Source organism: Aythya fuligula, chromosome 7 (assembly GCF_009819795.1).
Source record: "Aythya fuligula isolate bAytFul2 chromosome 7, bAytFul2.pri, whole genome shotgun sequence".
NCBI lineage: Eukaryota > Metazoa > Chordata > Aves > Anseriformes > Anatidae > Aythya > Aythya fuligula.
In genome coordinates, this window is record NC_045565.1 from 22,998,039 (window position 1) to 23,015,669 (window position 17,631).

Genomic DNA, 17,631 nt, shown 5'->3' on the forward strand with positions numbered 1-17,631 from the left:
CTGCCAACCTGCCGAGTGCGGCAGCTGAGCTGCCCTCACGCTGCAGTGGCCTTTGTGAGCCCCCAGGGTCCAGGTTCCTTTTGCCACCCTCTTGCTCGCAGATCCTGGAGATTTTCCCAACTTTTCCTTTTGCTTCTCCCTTTCCCACATCCCTGTGCTCACTAGCATGCAGCTGTGGGTTACAGCAGGTGGCCAACCACAAAACCCAAACCATTTTCCATCTCTGTTCTAAGGCAACCTTCAGTACCTGAGACAGCCAGGGGGCCACTCCCGAGGAGGGGGACTGCCACTAAGTCATCCCCCTCCTACTTAGACAGGTGGAGGTGAAGGGCCAGGTGGGGATGGTGCTCTCCTAAGGCTAGAACAGGATTTGCTTTGTCATGCAAGCTTTTGAGGAACATTAGGTAAAAGGGAAAGGTACAGGGACTGAAAGGATTTTGCTGTCTCATTTGTTCATTTAATAGCTCAGAAGTCAAGGGTAATACAATGAGTAATTGCTCAGGAACAGCCCCCTTGCCATCAACAGCAGAGGAAGGTCCAATGTCTAACTGATTGGTTAATTATTATTGCCTTGTCTGATTAAATCCTCTTCAATTTCTTTATTTATTTTTTAGGAAAGCTAACCCGTGATATGTCCTCCAGGCCAGCACCAATGTACTGCTGATGAGAACAGCAACCTGATGTGTTAGACAAGAAATCACTGAACTGAATCACCCTGTGGTCCACACTGTGGTCTTTCCTGTCACTCCAGCTCACAACCTTACCTTCTGAGCAGCGTTAACTACTCTTTGGCCAACAATACCACACTTCTCTGTGCTCCCCGTTTTTACCCACATGTGGTCCAACATCTTATAACTTAAATTTTCAAAAGCAGCGCTCCTTCTTGCCTGTCTCACCCAATCTGGTCTGGGAAGGCAGACTTCTGCAAGGCAATCTGCAAATTAGTCCAGTCCTCGCTGCTCATCTCCCTTTCTGAGGAGTTTGTTTCTCTGCTTTGTTATGGTAAAGCACTTTGAGTTCAAAAGTCTCTTTTAAAAAACAAACAAACAAAAACCCTTCACGCAAATTGAACAGCACTCTGCATGTATGATACCAGAGGGCTGTGTCAGCAGAACATTCCCACTGAGTTACAGTCGTGCCACTGTGATAACACAGAATCATCAAATCAGTTAGGTTGGAAAAGACCTCCAAGATATCTTAATCACCACTGTGACTCAGGAAATCTCACAACTTAAGCCATGAACTCAGGTGTCCAGAACTACAGTGATTATATCCATACATGAAACCGCTCCATGAACTCAGGTGGCCTGAACTACAGCATGAAACCATTCCTTCTGACTTGGAATCCTTCCTACTGACTGCACATCAGCCAGTGCTGGAAAAGGCTGCGATGCACACAAAGCAGCCATTTGTTTCACAGCTCTTATGTTAAGAAATACCACGTATGCTCCTGAGACATGTTTTGGGAAACACTGATACCTCTGTTGGATCCACGTGAAAGGTGGATGTGTCCTCTGAGATGCAGCTATGTAGTCTTTTTGTTACAGGTTTTCAACTACCTCATTCCATGCTGCTGCCACCTTTTCAGATATTACATTCTCCTGACTGCATGCCACAGCCAAGATGGGCAGACAAATTTGAACCCAAAACTGAAGTTTTACACTTTGTAAGAATCTCTGTTGTCGGGGGCATCAGTTCTGACTAGCCAACAGTAACTCCGCAGGCTCTTTCCCCCCGAGCACTGTCTGAAGAATAAACATATGGTTTGTGCTTCATGTCAGGAAAAGAACCTGGAAACTCCCTGAGAAAAGCCCCTTGGCTTCCCAAGGAATCTCATTATCTACTCCCTGTCCCCCTCAAGCACTCTCACTCTGTAGCTGGCTCCCAACTAGCTCACCTAACCAGTCACGTCGGTAGACTTCTTCCCATTGTGTACATCACGTGTTTATCACCTCTGTCACCTCTACGTATCGACAGCTTTTTTGTGCTTCTCTTTATCTAGCAGCTTCTGGATTTCTAATCCCCAGCTATCCACCACAGCAGGCCTTGTCTTCCAGCTGTGACTATGATGCTTCCCTCCCTGGCATTCTAGATTCTAGATGTGATTGTTTTCTCCTTTGGTGTGACCGGAGGCTGACTAATTCCGACGCTTATCTCTGTTCTGCTGCTCTCAGACCTAGCTGTCCTGACGCATGACTAGGGTTTTAGTCACATTTTTAGCTCAGTGTTTATTTGCCGTTACCTTGCCCCTGGTAAATGTTTGTATCTCCTGTGCAATCTGCCTCACATTACACAGATGAGCTCATGTGGACTACTCCATTCACAGTAACTATCTAAAACTGACACCAAAGCACAATGTACTGAACTATGTGAAATAGATCAAACACTTCTATTTGTAAAATTAAATTTAAAAAAAAAAAAAAACACGGCAAGAGGGGAGCAGCTGCAGTGTTTATTTGACGATCACATGCAGTGCTACACAAGTCGTTCTCCTCTACGTGCTCAGCTCCCTTCTTCCCCTAGTATTGCTGAGCAGCTTGTTGCCACAACGTCCAGAAATGAGTCCTTTTATTTAAAATGGCCAACGCCAAGTTTCCAGCCAGGCCAGGGACTGGTCACTCAGGGGAAACCAAGGGAAGAGACGTCAGGCTTTGTCACCTAGTTTGCATCCTCTGCAGCCTGAGGACGGAAGCGGTACACATCTGTCCATGTGGCAGGGAAGACCCTGGAGTCTCATCGCTCTTGTCCCAGCACAGTTCCTTCCACTACAGGATGTTCTTTGCAATTGCGTTCAGGGTCCTCACTTTGGCCACATCTGCCACCTTTATGGAGTATTCAGGGGCAGAGAAGGATGCTCCCATGGCAACGTTTGGATTTCTGTAAGGAAAACGACTGGTTACTAGCTGCAGGTGATACAGGTGAGTGAGATTTAAGTGATTTAAGTGAGTGAGACATTAAAGATACCATTTCCCCCAGTGTCAGCAGTTGCCGGAATACCTGCTAGTCCCACCCAGAACAAAGATGAGAGACAGTGACAGAACGAAGAATAATTCAAAGGACAGAAAAAAAAGCACCTACAGAAACTCAGCGCACACCTGTGATCAAATGTAAACTATTCCCCACTGTGCACAGAGGTGTCTCCCACAGGCCACCCAAAAGCCACACACAGCAGTTTTACAGGTCAAAGGCAACTAGACCAGAACCTGCCTTCCCAAGCACATGCACACTCACAAACCCTAGGGCAGCAGTAGCAGAGGGAATGCCCCAAGGATCTGGCTGTGCTTGGAGCTTGAGTCCAGATGATGAGCACCGCTGGATGCATACGCTGAAGAACAGAGCCAGGCATCACGATCCCAACCACAAAAGCACAATCAGCACCCAGAAAGCTGTTTGAAATTTACACCTCTTCTACAAACTTATATTCACGTGAATCCAGTTTTTCCCTTACACAGGATTGCGAGAAAATAGTCAAAATATAACCAGTTACCTGAACTTCATCCCTGAGTCCCGGGCTGAGCGAGCAGAGCAGTGGAACTCAGAAACAGTAGAGCCTTCCAGAATCCTCTGCAGGTTGCGCTCCGTGATGCCACCCCCTGGTGGGAAGAATCCCTGTTTATGTCACATCCAGCACGGAAAGAACCGCCACAAACCCTCCATCACCCCTGGGATCTACCCGCTAAGGGATGAGTGCCATCTGCACAGAGGGGGAAAGAGCCCTTGGGACAATGGAGACCCTGGCGCTTGTGAAGAGATGGGAGAAGCCGTGGTTCTTGCTCTCCCACAGATCTAAAACTGTCCCCAGATCCTTCAGTGAGCAGCAGCTGCAGGCTCTGAGGCCTTTACTCACAGCAGGGCAGGAGCACCTCCCTGCTGGGGACCGGGCTCAGAAAGCCCCATGAGGCAGCACAACCCAGGGCAAGGGGCTAAGGAATAGGAGCCAGAGAAAACTGGACCTGTTACAGATAAGAAGAAAAAAAATAATAATAATTACCTGGCACAACCACAATTCTGCCCTTTGCCTGAAAGAAGAGAAACATATTAGTGATACTGCCACAGCACCATGTCCCCGAGTGCCATTATGTGGTGGCAATGAAAGCTTGTGTACCGTGCCCTCAGAAAGCTCACGAATGCCACCACAGGTTATGATTCACACTCTCACCCATCTTTTTTGTCCTATTCCCATTTTGACTAAGAAAAGCAGAAAAGCCTTACAGCTGAGGCAACTCGTCACCATTTCCCATTGCCTCTATCTCACCTGACTACCCCTCATAAACATATTGCATTTTCCTAACAGGAACTGAGACACCCCAGAAGAGCCCTCATGCTGCTGCCTGTGCGAGTTAACCACAGCAGCAGCTTCCCAGCCACGTTTCTAAGCATCAGAGCCCTAAAGGGCAGCTCATACGGGCACTGCTGCCCCAAATTGCAGCCAAAGCCCTGTCCTGAAACCGACTCTTACCTCCCTCCTTTTCATGAGCAAGAGCAGCCCAATCAGCCCTTGCTGCAGGAGACTTCAGGGATCCAACCCACAGGGACTTGGAAAAACAGACTAAAGCCAAATCAGAGGTGGGGGGAAAGAGCTCCTGGACAGCAGCTCCCTCACAGAAATCAGGGTTACCACACAGGAGCTGCCTCCAGGCAATGCCCAAGAAGAAGCCAGAGGAGCAGAGGTGACCCAGTGGAGCAGAGGGAACACTCACCTGCTCTGCAAGTTTCTTAATCAAAGACAATCCTTCCAGCGCTGAGCTGTCACAGCCGCTGGTCAGCACACGCTCGAACCCCAGAGAAATCAGGGTCTCCAGTGCCACCTGAGGGTCATGCACCATGTCGAAGGCTACAAGACCAACGGAACAGCTCAGGAATCACTCAGCTCATTGCTCAAACCCTACTCCCACCCCCAGCTGAGGGAAACGGAGATGGGAAGGGCCCTTCTCCCAGCTCTTCACCACTGCAAGGAGGCACAGCTCCCAGCTATGACATTGCCCTCGCAGCAGGGCTGCAGCGCTCAGCTCCTTGAACATTTCAACATTTCCTCCCCCCACAGGGCAGTGACACTGCCACCAAGCCTGGACCCCCTGGACTTTTTCCCTCCTGGGCAAAGGGCACAGCCACAGCGTACTCTTGCAAAGCACACACAGCTTTCCCCCACCTCCAAAGGAAGACCAACATCCATTAAGCCCAGCTACCTCCCAGCCCCACCTTCCGTCAGCAGAGCAGAGGCTGGTCCATGATAGGGCCCTGTGCCCAGTGACTCACCTCGATGAAATGTGACAGGCAGGGGACGACACGCAGCTGCAATAAGAAGGCACATGGTCAGTCTGGGCTGGTAGGGAGAGTCCCTTGTGCTAGAACCAGAAAAGTAAATAAGGTAAAAGAGGAAAAAGGCTTCTGAGGCCCATTCTGGGGAGCTCAGAACACTCCCAGCACTTGCTGGGAACCGCACAGCTACAGCTGCTCCTCCTTGTCCAGCTTCTTTGGTTGGGAAAAAATCCTCTACTCTTGCCAGACAAGTTTCTCTGCAGGAACTAAGTATGGAAGTTGTCTCATCTACCAAGGAAAAGGGACAGGACCAGTGCTCTCTGAAAGCAAGAGATATGATTTGTCCCATTTCTTTCACTACCCCTAATTTCTATTCTAAATCAGTCCATAACAAACTTTGCCAATGGTGCTCAACAATTTACTAGGTAAAGCTTATCTACTTCTACAAAAAGAAACCTAACTGCCTCTTGCCCTGAAAACTCTGGGCCCAGCAGAGCACCTCATTGCTTTAATGGATGCAAATGCAGGCAAGATCCCTCTCTCATGCTGTACTCCATCCACCACTTCCATCCTCACACAAAAATCCCAGTTCCATGCCACCAGAGAAAGGCTCAGTGCTCTTTGGCTCAGAACGTAGCTAATGGAAAAGATGTGGAAGCAAATTCCTCTCTTGCTATACGCCGAGGGTCTGGCCTAACAGTTTGTCACAGGACTTTAGAATAAGAACAAAGGGCAAAGAAAAAGGGAGAGAGCAGCAGCAGCTCTTGATCTGCAGTTCCTCTTACCTATTTAATATGCTGCAGGTATGACAGTACGTGATACTGATAAAAAGTGGAGAGAGGGGCAAGGACACAAAGCCTGCAGACCAAGGCACTTACACAGTGCCTTCCACAGCACCACAAACAGCAACACAGAACTATGACACCTGCTCACGATGGCACCACACCAAGCTCGGCATTCGCAGATAGGGACGCTCTTACCCAGCAGCGCCGTGCAGAGCTCCGTGTCGATGCGCCCATCCTCAGTGAGAGCCCCGAACACCAGCCCGTCAGCCCCATGCAGCTTGGCCAGGCGGATATCAGCCTTCATCACCTCCACCTCCCGGTCCGAGTAGAGAAAATCCCCTCCGCGAGGCCGGATCATGACGAACACCGGGACCCGCACACACTGCTTCACCACCTGCAGGAGGCCTGGCGGGGACAGAGAGAGGTGAAGAGGAGAAAGAGAGAGAAGGTGGGTTAGGGAGGGGGTGCTGGCCCAGCTGATGGGCCTGGGGAGGGCACGGGGGGGCGGGTACCGGGGGGAACGGGCACGGGGGGAGGGGAACCGGGAAAAGGAGGGAACCGGCGGGGTCCGCGTGCGGGCACGGGGCCTCACCCATGCTCGGCGTGGTTCCTCCCTCGACGAGGCCCGCGCACAGCTCGATCCGGCCGGCACCTGCGGAGAGGCGGCTCACAGCGGCTCACAGCGGCTCACAGCGGGCCCCGTCCTCCCCGCCACCCCCCCGGTGCCGCCCCCGGTGCCTCACCTCCGCGCTCCGCGTTGACGGCCGACTCCACCGAGTCCACGCACACCTCCATGAGGAACCCATCCTCCATGCCTGCGGGGCGGCAGCGGAGCCGTCAGCCCGGGCCGCGCCATGGCGGCGTCCTCCGTGCCGCTTGGGCTCCCGCCGCGCTTCCGCTTCCGCCTCCTCCGCTTCCGCTTCCGGCCTCGCCCCCTCGCGGCCCGGGCCCGCGCCGGAGGGCGCGGGCCCGGGCCGCGAGGGGGCGAGGCCGCAGCGCGCGCGCGGCGGAGGAAGCCCCGCCCCCTCCCCCTTAAGCCCCGCCCACCTCCCCCGGGCCCCGCCCCCGCCTCGCCCCGCGCCCTCCCCTCACCTGCGCTGGCGGCGCGCGGGGGTCGCTGCTGGCTCCGGGTCACGTGCCGCGGGATCGTCATGGTGACGCCCAGGTGACGGCCGGAAGCGCTCGCCGCGGCTTCCGGCGCCGCCACTTCCGGGGTCGCTCGCGATGCTGCGGGTGCTGCGCGGCGCCGGGGCCGGGGCGCGGCTGCTGGGCCCGGTGCGGGGCGGGGGCGGGGCCCGGGCGCGGCTCCTCGGCCTCCAGCAGCAGCCGCAGCCGCCGCCCGCTCCGGTCCCGGCCGCCGTGGGGCGGTGGCTGCTCGCCTGTAGCGGGGCCGTGGCCGGGGCCGTGGTGCTGGGCGGCGTCACCAGGTGAGGGCGGCCCGGCCTGGGGGGGGCCCCGCTGAGCGGCACCGGGCGTGAGGTGGAAGCCTCGCACCTGCCTCCGGCCCTGGCTGTAAGGGGAGGGGGCCGGGGGTGGCAGCTGGGGATGATTTGCAGGCGTTTCTGGGCGTCCCCGGGCCTCCCCCAGCTCCCTGCCCTTTCCCCAGCTCTCTCAGTGCAGTCTGCTACAGCCAGCGGCTGTCGGTAACATAACACTCAGGGAGTGACCCGTGTCTGCTCACAGGCTGACAGAGTCCGGCCTTTCCATGGTCGACTGGCACCTGGTGAAGGAGATGAAACCCCCGAGGACGCAGCAGGAGTGGGAAGCGGAGTTCCGGAAGTACCAGCAGTTCCCTGAGTTCAAAATGTGAGCGCTTGGAGGTGGGATGGGGCTGGGAGCATCGCTCCTGTGGCTGTGCAGCACTGGGAGTTCTCACGAGAACTGGAATGCCCTCTAATACCATCAGCGAGGCGAGCAGAGTGTATCTGGTGGTGGACACATGCAGTCACCCTCCATCACTGTCACCTCCTTCTCTGGAAGAAGGTGATCCCTCGTCATGGGAAGCCAGACAGTGCCACCACATTAAGCAGTTCTTTGTTTTAACACCCCTAACAGCCTGAATCACGACATGACACTGACAGAGTTCAAGTTCATTTGGTACATGGAGTACTCACACCGCATGTGGGGCCGTGTCGTGGGCTTGGCCTACATCCTGCCAGCTGCATACTTCTGGAGGAAGGGCTGGCTCAGCCGCCCCATGAAGGGCTGTGTCCTTGCACTCTGCGGGCTCGTGTGCTTCCAGGTGAGCGCTCTGCAGCCATGGGGAATAGATGCGCTATCTCCTGTGAACATTCCCTGACTGAGCATAGTCAAAACACTGGGGTTAATGAAAAATTTTTGGGCAGAGGAGGGGGGTCAGTGCTGGTAAGGTGGTTCAGGATGGAAGAAATAAGTTATTTGACCCCTAACGTTTCTCTGACTTTCTCTTTTATGGGATGGGGGAGCTGGCTCTCACCCTCTGTTGTTTTGCCAGGGGCTGCTGGGCTGGTACATGGTCAAGAGTGGACTGGAAGAAAAGCCAGATTCCTACGACATTCCTCGGGTCAGCCAGTACCGCCTCGCAGCGCATCTCGGCTCCGCGCTGGTTCTGTACTCTGCCAGTCTGTGGACGGGGCTCTCTTTGCTGCTGCCGCGACACCAGGTACGAGGGGGTGCGTCAGGAGCTGAAGGCACAGCGTAACATTTGAAGGGTGGGGGATGTGAGGTAAAGGAAAGGGTGTGGGGAGTGATGGTTACTTCCATTTTATCCTGTTCCTGGAAGCTTGTAGGAAGGATATTTGCTGACAGTTATGGGATGTTTCATTTGATTTGGACTGTTATACTCACGCTCAACAGTGATTAGTCTCAGAGTTCCTGCAAGCTCAGGCGGGTGTCCGCCTGCCTGGATTAAATGATTTATGCTAACACTTCAGTTTCTGCATGAGGTTGGACTTGATTACTTGTGGTTTTGAGGAACTGCTGAAGTGTGGCTGTGCTGTGTGTTGCCCCCTGTATCCCTCCTGTAAAATACACACCAACCTGTCAGCCTGTATATGCAATGAAAGCTTTCCTCACTTGCTGCAAACAGCACTGGAAACGCTTGTCTTGAATTCTTTTCACTTTGTTTTACAGTTACCTGAGACCCGTCAGCTCGTGCGCCTGAGGCACTTTGCTCATGGCACCACAGCTCTCGTTTTTCTTACGGCTCTTTCAGGTAAGGCCGCTTCATATCCCTGTCCTGTCCATGGCTTGCTTCTCTCTGCCTTGTTTCCCTTCTGGCCTACTGGGAACTGCAAAAAAAAAAACAACACTGTGTTCTCTGGGAAAACTTAATTCCTTTCAGGGCATTTATATTCAAGATCTTCACTTACTGGGAAGTTCTGAGCAGGCAGAGATGTGCCACACCGCCTGTGTGCTGCTGTGTGATCTCTGGATATGTTTCCCAGAGAAACTCAGGGTCAGGCTGTGTTCTTGCGTCAGGCTGCCCTTAAGAGCTGTGCCCGGGGTGCCGTCTGTACCTCGTCCAGCAGCCTTGTTCTCTGCTCTGGAATTGCAGGTGCCTTTGTGGCAGGGCTGGACGCTGGCCTTGTGTACAATTCCTTCCCCAAAATGGGGGAACGTTGGATCCCAGACGACCTTCTCGCCTTCTCCCCCATGCTGAGAAATATCTTTGAGAATCCTACCACTGTACAGTTCGATCACAGGATCTTGGTAAGTGCCATCTTCCTGCTGTGTCTGCTTCCTCCCGGTTGCTTCGTACAGCCAAGCTGTCCTCTTTGGGCTGTGGCTCTGTCAGTGTGAGTGATATCCAGGGCGTCCTGAGGTCCTGAGAGCTTTGTCACCGACTTGCTTCCGAAGAAAGAGGGAGGTTAGCACTCATTTGTTTTTTTCCAATGTGGTCTCCTTCCTTAAGGATGTCTTCCTGCCCAAGTTACAGGCGTCATTTCTTTGTGTCTCGTTTTCCATAACATCAGCTGCAGATCAGGGTAGCCCTCGCTGCGGAAATGTCTGTGGATGTTGTGTTGAAATAAAACTTGGAAATCTCGCTACTGAGTGGTGTCTGCTTCCTCTAGCATTTCTCAAGTTCCTTTACACCAACAGTGCCTTGTGGGGAAAAAAGCTCAGAGCAATTTGGATATTAAGTAACGCTGCTGGCATTGCTGTGGGCTAAGCCATCACTAAGACTGAAAGGAAGGATTAAGTGATTTAGAAGAGGAATCTGGTGTGACATGTGATGAGATAATGCTGGGGAACTGTGGCTGAGTGGTGAAAATGAGATCAGTTTTCCAGCTGACAGCTTCCACCTTTAATTGTCAAGGTGACAGATGGAGAGAGGGCAAAAACATTGCCTAATGCATTGACGAAATGAGGAAAAGCCATTGGGAAGTAAAGCGTTAATTCAGAGAAAAATTGAATTCTCCGTAACTTGGGTTAAATTTCAGGGTTAACCTGGTGGGGGGCATGGGAACGCCAGGATTTGGTCCTGGCTATGAACTGTTCCTACAGTTAGTGATCACAGAATTGATTTTGCTCTACGGAAGGTGCAGCCAAAGGCATCTGCACCCCTTTCCTTTGGACTTTTCTTGAAGGGCGGTTGTTCTTCCTTCCCACTACAACCTCATTTCCCTCTTTAGGGAACTGCCACAGTCACAGCCATCACGGCGCTGTACCTCTTCTCGCGGAAGATCCCGCTCCCTCGCAGGACCAGGACAGCAGTGGCTTCCTTACTGGCTGTGGCTTGCATGCAGGTACTTCTTATTTTATTTCCTTTGCAAAAGGTGGTCAAGACAGACCCTTCCCAATCACGGAAGCGGTGCAAGATCTTCGCTTGCATGAAGAGCTGGGAGGTGGCACTGCTTGCACAGGCTGATTTGGAGGGTGGGAGGTCTGGTTGTGGGCCTTCCTTTGTCAAAATTTTGTGCTCAGTGCTGTGTCAGCAACCACGCTCACGCTTGTTCCTTCCTGCCAGGTGGGCCTGGGCATCAGCACCCTGCTGCTCTACGTCCCCACGCCGCTGGCCGCCACACACCAGTCGGGCTCCCTGGCGCTGCTCAGCGTGGCGCTGTGGCTCATGGCCGAGCTGCGGAGGCTGCCCAAGTGACCGCGGAGGCCGGGAGGCACAACCTCCACCACCACCACCACCACCGTGACCACCACCACCGTGGCGGCGGGGCCGGAGGTCGGGCTGTGTGCCATAAAGGAGCTGCTGTCACCCAGCCGCTGGTGTCTGCCTGCTTGAAGGGTGGGAGGCGCGGGCTGTGGGGCCCCATTGAGGCCGGGGCCCCCCCCATTGAGGCCGGGGCCCCCCCCATTGAGGCCGGGGCCCCCCCCATTGAGGCCGGGGCCCCCCCCATTGAGGCCGGGGCCCCCCCCATTGAGGCCGGGGCCCCCCCCATTGAGGCCGGGGCCCCCCCCATTGAGGCCGGGGCCCCCCCCATTGAGGCCGCGGCGCAGTGGGAAAGGGGCGGGGCTTCCCCGCGCGTCTCGTCCAATGGGAGGCGGCGGGGCCGTGGCGCGCCGCGCGCTGATTGGGCGCCGGGCGGGGAGCGGAGCGGAGCGGGGAGGCCATGACTGCGCACAGCTTCGCGCTGCCGCTCGTCCTCTTCTCCGCCTTCTGGGGGCTCGTGGGCGTCGCCGCCCCCTGGTTCGTGCCCAAGGGGCCCAACCGCGGGTGAGTGCGGGGGTCCGGGGGGGGACCGAGGGGGAACCGGGGGGGACCGGGGAGAACGGGGCCGGGCAGCGCGCCCTGAGCCCGCTGTCTCCGCAGGGTGATCATCACCATGCTGGTCACCACCGCCGTGTGCTGCTACCTCTTGTGAGTACCCGGCCTGCAGCCGGCCCTCCCGGCCTCCTTCCCTCCCTTCCTGCCTCCCCTCCCAGCCCCGCGCCTCACGGCCCCCGTCTGTCCGCAGCTGGCTGATCGCCATCCTGGCGCAGGCCAACCCGCTGTTCGGGCCGCAGCTGAAGAACGAGACCGTCTGGTACGTGCGCTTCCTCTGGGAGTGAGCCCCGCGCCCCAACGGAGAGCCCCCCGTCGTCACCGTGAGTGGGCAGGGACGGCTGACGTGTCCCCAAAACCTGCGGGTGGGAGCTGCTTCGGTTTGTGGGGCCGCGGGGTGCTGAGCCCAGCGTGGGGGTGCTGCATCCGAGCTGTGCCTCAGCAAGCCAAGCACACCCCCACCTGAGCTCTCTCTGGGCACAGCTCGGTGCTAACGTCTCCCTTTCTTCCTCCCCCAGCTCCCGCTGCTGCTCCAGCATCTCCCCTCCCGTCCCAGGCAGCCCCCAGAGGTGCTGGGCCAGAGGCCGGACCCACAGCCCCAGCGCATCCTGAGCTCTGCATCCCTGCTGGCTGCAGGCAGTGCCCCTGGCCGGGATGAGGAGCTCCTGCAGGCAGCAACCTCCCTGCCATCAGTCCCTGGCTGCAGCTGCCCTGGTCCCTGCTGAGGGTAGGAGAAGGGAAGGCTGGTGCCACAGGAGGATGCGGGCTGGCAGGGGTACGATGCAGGAGGTGCTGGGGTGTGGGGCCAGGGGCTCTGCCTGGCAGCCTGGGGCTGGAGGGGGGCCCTGTCATCTCCTGCCCCAGCAGCCAGGGTGCTGCAGTAGTGTCTAGGTACTGCCATCATTCCTACCCGTGTCCATGTTCTGAGAACTTATGGAGTTGTCCCTTGCCCCTATTTATCAGATATAACTTATCTGTGTTTATTTATTTGTCTGTGTTAAGTTTGTGTTGTGGAAATAAATCCTTCTTTTAGTAAGTGATGCTGGAAGCAGTCACTTGCTTGGAGGCAGAGGAAGTCTGGGCTTTGTTCTGATCGTCTCCCTTCCCCCATCACCCCTAGCCCTGCTCTTGTGGTGAGAACAAGGCCGGGATCCTCAGCTGTTGAGGAAAAGGTGGCAGCATGTCTGCAGGACAGATCTTATCCTTGATGCCACCTGCATGGTAGTCCTTTGGACCAGGGTCACAGATAAACCATGGCGTGTGCTGTGGAAAGAGGTGGGCAGCATTATTTGGGAGGATCACAGCTGCTCAGTGAGCTCAGCTGTGCAGAGCAGCTCTTGGCACCAAGGCACCTCCCTTGCCCCACACCAGCAGCAAGTCCCAGCCACGTGAACCAACGCCAGGCAGAGGGCTGCGGGTTCACGGGCATGCCTGCAGCCCCCTGGCTGGATCTCACTCTAGAGCACAAGACAACAGCTGGATGGCTCAAGGCTTTTTTTTTTATTGCTACAGGAATGGTCACAGATGAATTCAAGTAAAAGTAAAGGGCTTGTTTTGGTTGGTCCGGACTCCAGCCCCAGAGGAACAGGGCTTGTGCGGGTGCACAGAGGGATGCAGAAGGCAGCCCCAGCCCTGAGCTGCCCCCCTGCACCCCCAGCACAGCTGGAGTGAGGTGGCTGCCCCAGAGGCAGGCCCAGCCTGCGTTCACGGGGCAAGAACCACTGGTCCTTGCACTTAGTGCCCGATTAACTGTGGGATGCCCCATGCTTAGGAGGGAAGGAATGAAAGGAAGCACAGTCTGCTTTGGTGGGGCCTTGGGAAACAGTCCCTGAGCCCTCAGTGCTGTGCCTGGGTACCAATTAAGACTGCAGGAGGATTGTTCTGGGGAGGGGAGGCTGCAGCACACAGCACAGCACCAAGAGGGAAGGCTCGGAGCTGGGTCAGCCCCAGCAGAGCAGCTCGGGGGAACTTTTGGCTCAGGGGTTCCTGCAGTAACGTTTTGAGCCCTGATGCTTGTACCAGCCTGGGGAAAGGCCAGCCTAGGCCACGGGCTGCAGCACCTCCTCACCGAGCTGCTCTGCAAACTGGGGACTGAGTCAGGATAGCCTGGTCCTTCAGGCTGCAGCCCCGACTGGGCTGCCTCAGGGAAGTCCTGCTTCTCCCAGGGACCAGCAGGGGCTGCAGTTCGACCCTGCTGTGGCAGCAAAAGGCTTTTCTCTACCCCCTGCAGCAAGGTGAAGGCCAGAGGCCAAGGAATGCAAAGATTAGGACTGGGGTGAGGCTGAGAGGAGGGCTTCACTGTCCATTGGGCTGCCTCGTCCCCCAGTCCCTGGTTCTGAGGAGGAGATGACGGAGTGCAGAGCTGAGATGGTCCTCAAGGAAGTGTCCGAGCCCTGAGAGCCCAGGCTGGAGTTCAGTCCTGGTCTTGCAGGTGCAGCTGGCCAGCGGGTGCACCCCCGGGGTCACGGCCCGCCCGCCTGGCCCGGCGGCAGCAGCACCACCTTGTCCAGCCACAGCGCGTCGAGCTGCTGCCGCCGGTGGATGCGGCGCAGCCGCAGGAGGTAGAGGACTATGGCCAGCGCTACCACCAGGATGCAGGCGAAGAAGAGATAGTGGTTGTAGACAAAGGAGAGGCGCAGCCACGAGGCGTGCGCTTGCCGGATGTTCTCCTGCCGGAGATCCCTGCAGAGAGGAGAGTTGGAGTCAGGGGGAGCTGCGCTGGGTACGGAGTGCTGCTGAGAGCCCTTGTCCTGCTGCCACCCCTCCCTGCACAGCCCCGGAGCTACTTCTCCTCCTTCCTGCATTACCTGAGTGGCAGAAACCTTGTCTTGTAGAGGATGGCGCCCAGCGTCCACTGCACCTCCCGGTCGTACACCAGCTGGGCCGTGCGCAGGCTGGGGTAGTCTGGGGGGAAGTGGAAGCCCTGGTGAAGGACTTGGTACATCCAGGCTGACTTGAAGCACTGATACCTGCGGACAGCACACGGCAGCATCAGCCAGATGTGGCTGCAGGGCTGGACTCAAAGCCGAGCCCACCAGGGCCCCCCAGAGGTACAGCCACAGCCCCTTACTTCACTCGGTGCTCATCTGCGTGCGATGAGTAGAGGCCACCGCGGAAGCGCTGGGTCAGCACCTCCCACCTCTGGCTGCAGTACTCCTGGGGAAGGAGAAGTTGGGGTTCAGCCCCAAGGAACATCCCCCACTCCCTCCCAGCACCATAACAGTGCCTCCCTGTCCCCTGGGTCGGGGCAGCGCTCACCTGGGCAGCAGCAGTGAAGGTGGGGGCGTTGTAGTAGCCCCCCAGGCGCAGCACGTCCTCGGTGCAGTAGAAGAACTCGGAGAAGCCATAAAACTCGCTGTTGCTGAAGTCGATGGGCGCTTTGTAGGCCCCCGTTAGGGAGTCCTGGCTGCTGTTGGCCCCCCCCAGGAGGGGCTGCAGCAGCTTGGCACAGGCCTGCCAGTCCCCTCGCCCGCGCATGTGCAGCGTTCGGTCGCCCCTCGTCACCGTGTCCTCCAGCCCCACGGGCAGGCAGGGGTCCAGGAAGGGGGTCTCGGCGCTCAGCCCTGTCTGCTGGCCGTGCAGCCTGGGGAAGAAGCGAGAAATGAGAGGTGAGGAAAGAGCTGGAGGTGGGGACGCAACGGGACGACGTGCTGAGGGAATCCCTGCTGGAGGAGGGGAAGGCAGCGGGCGGTGGCACTGATAAACCTGCCGGGCTCTGAGGGCAGCGCTCGGGTGCCACGTGAGGCCCAAGCCCGTGCTGCTGGCACCCCGCTGCTGCCAGCGTGGCCGTGGCAGCCGTTATCACCGCAGGCGGCTCCTGGGGCAAATCCAAGGGGGAGCGAGCGCCGGGAAGGCCCCGGTGCCCGTTTCGCAACGGGGCGCCTCCAGGCGCGGCAGCAGTACCGGCTGTGGGCGTGGGTCTGGTTCAGCACCAGCTCCTCGTAGCGCTGCCGTGCAAAATTGCCCCCGAAGCCCAGGAAGGTGTTGACGTAGACGCGGTACACGTGGCCGCTGTGCTGCACGTCGCAGCCCAGGTTGAACTCCGCCAGCAGGCTCTTGGCAGCCTCCTCCTGAGGAAGCAGAGGGCAGCGATCAGCCACAGCCCTGGGTTTGCTGCCGGCACTGTCCCCCGGTTAGGTACACACCTGCTGCGGGGAGGAGAAGGCTCCGGAGCTGGGCACCTCGTAGGCGATCTGCAGGGAGGCGCCCCCCATGTCCAGGATCCCGACCGTGCGCTTCCGCACCAGGGACTCCGCCTGGTCCCCCACCGCTACCGTGACCACTGCTGCCTCCTCTGCAACCCGCAGCCATGTGTCAGCGAGGGGCAGCGGGGCGGCTCCTGCCCTCTGCTGTCACCCTGCTGTCACCCTGCTGCCCCGCTGGCAGGGTTGGTGCCTCCTCCCCGTGCACCGCGGAGGTCAGCCACCAAAGGGCCGGGTGCTGCCTGCTCCCCCACTCACCGTCCTCGTGATCAAAGCGGCCCAGGACGAAGTTGATGCCGATCCAAGCGTAGACACCTGGGCGGGACAGAAGGGGTTTGCCCCCAGGCAGAACGCAAATGCTCCCACCCACGGCGTGGCTGCATCTGATGCCAGCTCTGCGTGCTCCTGGCTAGGGCACGAGGACAAGTCAGCGGAGGTGGCAGCAGCAGCTCCTACCTTCCTGTTTCCCCGAGATCACTTCTGCGTGCGATTTGGAGAAGAGGAAGTCGAACTCCAGGGGTATGTTTTGCACCAAGTCTTCCAGGATGGCAGCTTGCTGCCTGCCGGGGCACAGGAGGGGGTCAGGGGCCGGGTGAGCCCCCGAGAGCTGCTCCCCGCGGAAGCAGCAGGGAGAGGCGCAGTTCCTCTGCAGCGCGCCCCAGCACCCTCCGGAAGAAACAAACGAAAGAAGCTACAGCTGCTCGCTCCGGGCTCCAAACCAAAGCGTTTCCTCTCGAGGAGGCTGCAAGGCTCCCGTGCTGCCCAAACTTCCCTCCCCACGGGCTCCAACCCTCCTTGAGCCTTCACTGTTCGTTCCTGGTACCCTCCCTGTGGCCGTTCCCTGCCGTGCTCACCTCTGTGGCAGCAGCCGCATGCCGGCGGTGCACAGCACGTACAGCGGCGTCTCCTTGTGCTTCGGGGCCGGCACGTGGGCGGCAGCGAAGCGCAGCAGGGGCCGCAGGTAGGGCGTCGCTCGCTCCGGCTCAGCCGCCGCCACCGAGATCCCTGCGTAGGCATGGCGAGAGCCGTGAGCCCCGAGCCCCTGGAGCCAGCCCGGCGCCGCCCGGTGCCGCACGTACCGGGTTTGATCTTCTTGACCACGGGCCGGCTGCCGCGGTCCCGCATCTGGCGGATGTCCAGCAGGTCGTGCGGGTTGCCGTTGTGCGGCGGCCAGACGTAGACGAAGACCCGGGAGCCGCTGCTGCCGCAGTCCACCACCACGCCGTAGCTCAGTGCCGCGTCCTCCGTGTCGGTGGCCGCCAGCTCCTCCAGCCGCGACAGGTACCTGCGGGCACCGGGAACGGTGTCACCCCCCCCCACGGTGTCACCACCCCCGGTATCACCCCCCTACCCCGCCGGGCACTCACCTCTCTCCCCGGCGTGGCGGCGCAGCCCAGCGGCGGGGCGCGGCGGCGGCCAGCAGCAGCAGCAGCCCCGCGACCGCGGCCAGCCCCAGCGCCACCGGGCGCGGCCGGGACCACGGGCACGGGGAGCGGCACGGGCAGGGCACGGAGAGCCTGCGGGGAGAGCGCGGGATCAGGGCGGGCACCGGAGGAGCCCCGGGGAAGGGCGCAGGGCGAGGGTCCCGGTCCCGGTCCCGGTCCCGGTCCCTGCTCTCACCGGGCCATGTGCCCCCGCCGCGCATCGCCCCCGGAGCCCCGCGGCCACGTCACCGAGCGCCCCCTCC

General features: G+C 58.2%; 4 protein-coding genes across 5 annotated transcripts; 2 read left to right on the forward strand and 2 right to left on the reverse strand.

Moving 5' to 3' along the window:
* Positions 1-2,473: 2,473 nt before the first annotated feature.
* Positions 2,474-7,174, reverse strand: CUTC (cutC copper transporter). Of its 2 annotated transcripts, XM_032191326.1 has the most exons (9): positions 7,137-7,174; positions 6,788-6,859; positions 6,637-6,696; positions 6,240-6,449; positions 5,257-5,292; positions 4,701-4,834; positions 3,992-4,019; positions 3,488-3,593; positions 2,474-2,877 (listed from the first exon to the last, which is right to left on the reverse strand). In XM_032191326.1, exons 2-9 carry the CDS (start codon positions 6,855-6,857, stop codon positions 2,766-2,768), a joined length of 756 nt encoding a protein of 251 aa, XP_032047217.1. In that variant the 5' UTR covers positions 6,858-6,859; positions 7,137-7,174; the 3' UTR covers positions 2,474-2,765. The 2 variants fall into 2 exon arrangements, with proteins under 2 accessions (XP_032047217.1, XP_032047216.1); XM_032191325.1 differs by having other exon boundaries at positions 6,240-6,696.
* Positions 7,175-7,268: 94 nt separating this feature from the next.
* On the forward strand, positions 7,269-11,221 carry LOC116491328 (cytochrome c oxidase assembly protein COX15 homolog). Its single transcript, XM_032191205.1, has 8 exons — positions 7,269-7,471; positions 7,728-7,850; positions 8,100-8,286; positions 8,518-8,685; positions 9,156-9,237; positions 9,580-9,734; positions 10,658-10,771; positions 10,993-11,221. The coding sequence occupies exons 1-8, from the start codon at positions 7,269-7,271 to the stop codon at positions 11,122-11,124; spliced, it is 1,164 nt and encodes a 387-aa protein (XP_032047096.1). The 3' UTR covers positions 11,125-11,221.
* Positions 11,222-11,571: 350 nt separating this feature from the next.
* Positions 11,572-12,412, forward strand: LOC116491399 (V-type proton ATPase subunit e 2). The gene is made up of 4 exons (XM_032191308.1): positions 11,572-11,694; positions 11,791-11,838; positions 11,936-12,065; positions 12,261-12,412. Exons 1-3 carry the CDS (start codon positions 11,591-11,593, stop codon positions 12,027-12,029), a joined length of 246 nt encoding a protein of 81 aa, XP_032047199.1. The 5' UTR covers positions 11,572-11,590; the 3' UTR covers positions 12,030-12,065; positions 12,261-12,412.
* An 815-nt stretch (positions 12,413-13,227) lies between these two features.
* On the reverse strand, positions 13,228-17,589 carry ENTPD7 (ectonucleoside triphosphate diphosphohydrolase 7). The gene is made up of 11 exons (XM_032191206.1): positions 17,312-17,589; positions 17,024-17,229; positions 16,799-16,949; positions 16,401-16,504; positions 16,203-16,259; positions 15,888-16,036; positions 15,646-15,812; positions 15,001-15,325; positions 14,813-14,898; positions 14,550-14,711; positions 13,228-14,424 (listed from the first exon to the last, which is right to left on the reverse strand). The coding sequence occupies exons 1-11, from the start codon at positions 17,587-17,589 to the stop codon at positions 14,205-14,207; spliced, it is 1,905 nt and encodes a 634-aa protein (XP_032047097.1). The 3' UTR covers positions 13,228-14,204.
* Between the last annotated feature and the right edge of the window lie 42 nt (positions 17,590-17,631).

Excerpts from the sequence above, each read along its gene's own strand:
- CUTC (XM_032191325.1), bottom strand. The coding sequence starts at position 6,850 with ATGGGTTCCTCATGGAGGTGTGCGTGGACTCGGTGGAGTCGGCCGTCA. Across the intron at positions 4,020-4,700 it reads TTAAGAAACTTGCAGAGCAG|GCAAAGGGCAGAATTGTGGT; the intron begins GTGAGTGTTCCC and ends CTCTTCTTTCAG. Across the intron at positions 2,878-3,487 it reads GACTCAGGGATGAAGTTCAG|AAATCCAAACGTTGCCATGG; the intron begins GTAACTGGTTAT and ends TTTTCCTTACAG.
- LOC116491328 (XM_032191205.1), top strand. The coding sequence starts at position 7,269 with ATGCTGCGGGTGCTGCGCGGCGCCGGGGCCGGGGCGCGGCTGCTGGGC. Across the intron at positions 7,472-7,727 it reads GTGCTGGGCGGCGTCACCAG|GCTGACAGAGTCCGGCCTTT; the intron begins GTGAGGGCGGCC and ends GTCTGCTCACAG. Across the intron at positions 10,772-10,992 it reads TGGCTGTGGCTTGCATGCAG|GTGGGCCTGGGCATCAGCAC; the intron begins GTACTTCTTATT and ends CCTTCCTGCCAG.
- LOC116491399 (XM_032191308.1), top strand. The coding sequence starts at position 11,591 with ATGACTGCGCACAGCTTCGCGCTGCCGCTCGTCCTCTTCTCCGCCTTC. Across the intron at positions 11,695-11,790 it reads CCCAAGGGGCCCAACCGCGG|GGTGATCATCACCATGCTGG; the intron begins GTGAGTGCGGGG and ends CTGTCTCCGCAG. Across the intron at positions 11,839-11,935 it reads GCCGTGTGCTGCTACCTCTT|CTGGCTGATCGCCATCCTGG; the intron begins GTGAGTACCCGG and ends GTCTGTCCGCAG.
- ENTPD7 (XM_032191206.1), bottom strand. The coding sequence starts at position 17,589 with ATGCGCGGCGGGGGCACATGGCCCGGTGAGAGCAGGGACCGGGACCGG. Across the intron at positions 17,230-17,311 it reads CCGCCACGCCGGGGAGAGAG|GTACCTGTCGCGGCTGGAGG; the intron begins GTGAGTGCCCGG and ends CGGTGCCCGCAG. Across the intron at positions 15,326-15,645 it reads CAGACCCACGCCCACAGCCG|GCTGCACGGCCAGCAGACAG; the intron begins GTACTGCTGCCG and ends CTTCTTCCCCAG.